This window comes from Tursiops truncatus, chromosome 8 (genome assembly GCF_011762595.2).
Source record: "Tursiops truncatus isolate mTurTru1 chromosome 8, mTurTru1.mat.Y, whole genome shotgun sequence".
NCBI lineage: Eukaryota > Metazoa > Chordata > Mammalia > Artiodactyla > Delphinidae > Tursiops > Tursiops truncatus.
Window position 1 is genome coordinate 102,086,850 of NC_047041.1, and position 5,983 is coordinate 102,092,832.

General features: G+C 65.4%; 1 protein-coding gene across 1 annotated transcript; it reads left to right on the forward strand.

Moving 5' to 3' along the window:
* Window positions 1-872: 872 nt before the first annotated feature.
* On the forward strand, window positions 873-5,734 carry TMEM151A (transmembrane protein 151A). The gene is made up of 2 exons (XM_033861685.2): window positions 873-1,052; window positions 3,276-5,734. The coding sequence occupies exons 1-2, from the start codon at window positions 975-977 to the stop codon at window positions 4,605-4,607; spliced, it is 1,410 nt and encodes a 469-aa protein (XP_033717576.1). The 5' UTR covers window positions 873-974; the 3' UTR covers window positions 4,608-5,734.
* The last annotated feature ends 249 nt before the right edge of the window (window positions 5,735-5,983 follow it).

The following is a 5,983-nucleotide window of genomic DNA, read 5'->3' on the forward strand; positions in this document are numbered from 1 at the left end:
CTACCGTTTCGGTTACTTCATCTTTAAATGGGTAGGGGTGTTGAACAGAATGGTCTTCGAGTTGCTCTTTGGGAAAAAAAAAAAATCACAAAACAAACCGCACCTAGCATTGCAGCTCCCTATGTCCCACCCACTGATTGCCTACCTTGGGGGCTAGGCCCTGGCCCGGGGCAAATGTGAAGGTCTGAGGCCCCTGAGGGTCAGAGAGCTGCACTGGGGCCACCAGTACCTGGGAGGGGGTCCTCTCATGCAGGACGAATCCCACTCGCCTGGACAGCATGATGAATGTGCATTGAATCCAGCACCTTTCCATCCCCATTTCTCCGGTGGGAAAACTGAGGTTGGGGGTGAAGGGTGCCGACTCAAGATCACAAAGCCTAGGGCCCCGGGTGTCCTGGCCTCCTGCTTGCCTGCTCTAAGTGGAGCCCAGCTCCTCTGCCCAGCTAACGAGGTTCACCACAGCTTTCAAGGCTGTAACTGCCCCCTCCACCACCACAAGCAAGGCTTCAGGGGTGGGGTCTGGGTGAGCTCAGGCCTGGGCCTACTCAGAGATAGGACCCCGCGGGTACCCACCCTCTTCGAGATTCATTTTACAGCAGGGGAGTCTCAGGCCCCAGAGAGCAAGGACTCGTCCAAGGTCGCAAGCTCGATCGCGGCAGGAAGGGAACCCAGGCGTCCGTCCGCCCAGCCTGGGCTTCTCAGGGGTGGGGGCAGCACCCGCGGTGCCAGGCGCTGCCGGCGGCGCAGAGGGTGCCGCGGGGGCGGGGTCAGCGGAGGGCGGGGCGCCGGGCACCGCGGCTGCCAACGCCACCGCGGCTGCCAACGCCTCCGCCGCGCTAAGGCTCTAGCTCCGCGCACTCCCTCCGCGGCCGCTGAGCCGAGCGGACGCCCTCCGGGGCCGCGCCGCAGCCCTCCGCGCTCCCCCCTATCATGCCCCGGGCCCAGGCGGGGGCCGCCCAAGCAGCCAGGACACCATGCCCGAGGGCGGCGGTGGCGGCGACGGCGGGGAGGTGCCCGCGCTCATCCCGGACGGCGAGCCGCTGCGGGAGGAGGTACCGGCTCTGTGTGGTGGGGGCCGGAGCCGGGGCTGGAGCGGGAAGAGGGGGACAAGGGAAGGGGCGACCCCCGAGGCGGGGGCTGAGGAGGGAAGTCCGGAGACCCTGTGGCCAATGACGTCACTGGGGTAGCCTGCGTCCTGCAAGAGGTCCTGGGACCTAGGGGCCCACGTGGGGGTAGGGGTGGGGTTGGCTGGGAAGGGATATGGGGGCAACTCCCGCCCCCGACGCCCCCTCATCCCGCCTCGCCTTCCTGTGACGTCAGCACCTGGCCCCTGCGCGGCCCCATTCTGCAGCGCTGCCCCTCACCCCCAGAGCCCCGGGGTCAGGCCCCCAGGCACTCACGAGGTGCCGGGGCGGCGCCTGCAATGCAGCAGCGGTAGCGGGGACTCGGGGGGCGGGGAGCGGAAGGAGGAGGGGAAAGAGGGAGGGAGGTGGCCTTTGGTACCCCTTCTCCCTCTCCCTGAGGTGAGGCCCCAGGGCCCATCATGCTGGTTGGGACCCTCAGAATGGCCCCTCCTCAGTCCTAGCCACGAAGAGGGTCTGCAGGGCTGTAGGGCCCAGTGTGGGGTGTTGGGGGTGGTGGGTGGTGAGTAGATCTCTGTGTGTGTTTCGGTGGACAGAGGTTGCTTGTGGGTGTGTGAATGTCAGTGCGTGCTCCGCACACCTCGAATGGAATATACGTGCCCTATAGGCAGGTGAAGGTCTGGTGGCTTGGGTGAAATGCTCACGTGTGAGTGCATGTGAGTGTATCGTCCTGCGGTGTGTGGGTCTCTCCCGGTAGTCTGTAGGGTGTGGGTGTCAAGTCGCAGTAGGGGTGGGGGCATGTGCACCGTGGTAGGTAAGGGGCTGCCGTGTCCCTGCGCTTCAGTGAATGTGTAACATTTATGTGCATCTGTGTCCTGTGGTGGGTGGGTTGGGGGAGGGGATGCGTGTGCACCTGTGCGCCAAGTTACAGTGGGGGAGGGGGGTTGCGCCCTGGGCTCTGGTGAGGGTCTGCTGCGTGCTGGATAGACAGGCAGTGGTCACATTCCCGGTGGGAGGTTCTTCCGTGAACTTAGGGTGGGGTGGGGTGGGGGTCGCGGATGAGGGCAGGTGCATCCCTCTGGCCCCGCAGGTCAGGGTAGTGGTATGCCTCTGTGGTGGGCGGCTGCTCTGGGCTGGGGTGGGGACAGTTCCTCTCCTCCTGGGTTTCTCACAGCCTGGTGGGGGTGGGACTGTGGGGCAAAAGGTGGCCCCTTAAACCCCCACCCCTGCTGCTTCCTCCAGATCACGTCTTCCTTCTCCCCCTTTTCACCCCTTCTCTCTCCTTAGGCACCTGGGGATGAGGCGGGAGCCAGGCTGGCAGCCCGGGCCAGGGAGTGGTCCCTGCTGCCCAGCAGCTGTGTGCTGCTCCACCCCCAGCACAGACGGGGAGTGGAGGACGGCACTCCATCTGCTCCCCACCCCACCACCCAGACTCACACCTCTCCCTCTCTTCCTGTTTCTCGTTTACTTGAAAGCCTCGCCCAAGTCTCCTGCTGTCCCTAGTGAGACCAAGGGACCAGAGGGAGTTGCAGGGTAACGGTAATAATATTTATTCCCATGGCCAGACCCTGTGCCAAGATCTTCACACATTATGATCTCGATGAATCCTCACAACAACCCCAGTTTACAGAGGAGGAAGTTGAGGTCCAGAGAGGATGAGGGAACTGCCCAAGTCATACAGTGAGTGGTGGAGCCAGCACCCAATCCTGGGCTCCTAAGCCCATGCTCTTCACCCCTAGGACCCCTGCCACCCTGGCTTCCCACACCACCAGGTCCAGGAATCAGTGCCCAGAGAGGGCAGGGATATGGCCACAATCACACAGCAAATCGGGAGCAAAGTCAGGACCAGAGCTCAGTTTTCTCAGTGGCCAGTCATGGGGGAGAGGGGGGTCCTCTCCTCTTTTGGCAGAGATGGGTCTATTTTGTCCTACATGCCCCTGACCGAGAGATGACAGGGCATGGTGGAGGATAGGCTCGGGGCAGACAGGCCTGGGTTTGAGTCCTGCAGCTCGACTGTCAGTTGGCCAGAAGGGTGAGGCCTGGAGCAAGGTGCCCCGTCCCTCGGAGCCTCAGTTTCCTCCTCTGTAAAGTGGGGGCACAGCACCACCTCGTTCAGTGGCTTCCGCAGAGCAGCAGGCACAGCTGACGGCCGCGGGCTGACCCACGCCTCTCCTCTCTCTGCCCACTCTGCAGCAGCGGCCCCTGAAGCAGTCCCTGGGGAGCTCCCTGTGCCGCGAGTCGCACTGGAAGTGCCTGCTGCTCACGCTGCTCATCCACGCCTGCGGCGCCGTGGTGGCCTGGTGTCGCCTGGCCACGGTGCCACGGCTGATCCTGGGGCCCGAGGCGGCCCTGGCCCAGGGGGCTGGGGGCCCGCCGCCCACCTACCCAGCCAGCCCCTGCTCGGACGGCTACCTGTACATCCCACTGGCCTTTGTCTCCCTCCTCTACCTCCTCTACCTGGCCGAGTGCTGGCACTGTCACGTGCGCTCCTGCCAGGCGCCGCGCACCGACGCCAACACGGTGCTTGCCCTGATCCGCCGGCTGCAGCAGGCGCCGCCCTGCGTCTGGTGGAAGGCCACCAGCTACCACTACGTGCGGCGCACCCGCCAGATCACCCGCTACCGCAACGGCGACGCCTACACCACCACGCAGGTCTACCACGAGAGGGCCGACAGCCGCTCGGCTCGGGGCGAGTTCGACTACTCGGCCCACGGCGTCCGCGACGTCTCCAAGGAGCTCGTGGGCCTGGCCGACCACGCGGCCACACGGCTGCGCTTCACCAAGTGCTTCAGCTTCGGCAGCGCCGAGGCCGAGGCCTCGTACCTCACGCAGCGGGCCCGCTTCTTCAGCGCCAACGAGGGCCTGGATGACTACCTGGAGGCCCGGGAGGGCATGCACCTGAAGGACGTGGACTTCCGCGAGTCCCTCATGGTCTTCGCCGACCCTCGCAGCCCGCCGTGGTACGCGCGCGCCTGGGTCTTCTGGCTGGTGTCGGCGGCCACGCTGTCCTGGCCGCTGCGCGTTGTGGCGGCCTACGGCACGGCCCACGTGCACTACCAGGTGGAGAAGCTCTTTGGCGCCAGCTCGCCCGCACCCGGGGCCGGGCCCAGCGGGCCCCCGCTCTCCCGTGTGGCCACGGTGGACTTCACCGAGCTCGAGTGGCACATCTGCTCCAACCGGCAGCTGGTGCCCAGCTACTCAGAGGCCGTGGTCATGGACGCCAGCTCGGGCGCCTACCTCCGTGGCTGCCAGCGCTGCCGCCGCTCCGTCAGCAGCAACTCGCTGCCCCCCGCCCGGCCCAGCGGGCCCCGCCTGCCTTTTAGCCGCAGCCGCCTCTCGCTGGGAGCTGGGGGCCGCGCCACGCCGGGGGTCTTCCGAAGCCTAAGCGGGGGGCCGCTGGGGCGCCGTGGAGAGGACACGGAGCCCCTGGAAAGCCCACCGTGCTACGAGGACGCCCTTTACTTCCCCGTGCTCATCGTCCACGGTGACAGCGGCTGCCAGGGGGACGGGCAGGGTGCGCTCTGAGACCCACGCGGCCCCCACACTGGCCCTCCCCCCACCATCCCACCACGGGGCTTCCATGCCTGAGTAATTGTTATCCAGAACAGGAGGGAAGACAGACCAGCACACAAGGGATGGGGTGGGGTTGGAGCCCTTAGACAGGCTAACATGCAGGGACCCACGGTCATTTTGGGGGCGGAGGGACACCACCGCGGTTGGGTCTACGTACCATCCCAGCATGGCTCCCCTCCAACCACCACCACGTCCCACCCCCTGCGATGGCGGAGGATCTAGCCTGGGGGCCTCTCAGGCTGCGCAGGGAAGGAAGTTTCCGGAAAGCCTGGGCTGGGGGAGGAGTCCCAGGGACAGCTGTTGCCTGCAGCAGAGGGCTGCCTATGGACTCTTCCCTGCATGGCTGAAGCCACGTCGGGGGCCCTCGAGCAACCCAGAAGCACAAATCGGTGGTTTGGGGCCGCCCAGCTGGGCTGGCATCCATGAACCTGAAGAGCTGGCTACGGCAGCACCACGGCCGCGGCCCCACTACCCTCCCAAAGTCCCCGTCCTCCTTCCCTGACAGGCCCGTCCCTGCCTGCCCTCTGGCCTCTGCTCAGGGCCAGTCCCTGATCAGACCCTGTGGTGCGGCCCCTCTACCAGGAGCCTGGTTCTTGGAGCACAGCCCTGTCCCACCCCACCCCACTGTCTTCCCTGGTCCACCCTCCCCTGCACATCCAGTCACCCCTGTAACCCGGGGTTCTTTCCCAGGGCCCCATCTCAATTCCATATTCCCTGGTCTCTGCTCCTGGCCCCAGAAGTCCATGTCCGCCTCTGTCAGCCGCGCACACGCCTTCCAGGCTGTGTCCTCTCATCGCCCCCTGACTTCTCTGCTCTTTACCTTCCTGATGACCCACGGGGCTCAGGGCTATCGGGCATCCGAGGGGCCTTGGCCCCGGCCACAGCCTCTTGGACGATGCCCTTGCTCTGCCATGGAGGCCCCTGCTTCCCCCGTCCCTGGGGCTTGGCCCAGGGGACACCAGCCCTCCCCCAGGGAGGAGAGAGTAGTCCCTTCCCTTCCAACTGGGGCTTCCACCCGCTCTCATGGGCCGGTGGGGGAGAGAGGAGGCAGAGAAAATGCAGATAAAATAAAAGGTATGAAATGGAAGGTCTTCTCACGTGCATTCCTGGGTGGGGGGTTCAAGGCCACTACAACAAACACAATGGGCCATGTTGGGTCCGGGAGGGGATGCAGGGTGGGGCTGCAGCACCCCCAGGAGAGGGTGAGCTCCCTGCCTGGCCTGGGGTCTCTGACACTCAGATTTAGGTTGCTCTGAGCAGCTGACTCCACCCGACCGGTGTCTGGGTCGCTTCTAAGAGACTGTCCAAATGGCCCCTCTTCCAGCCCA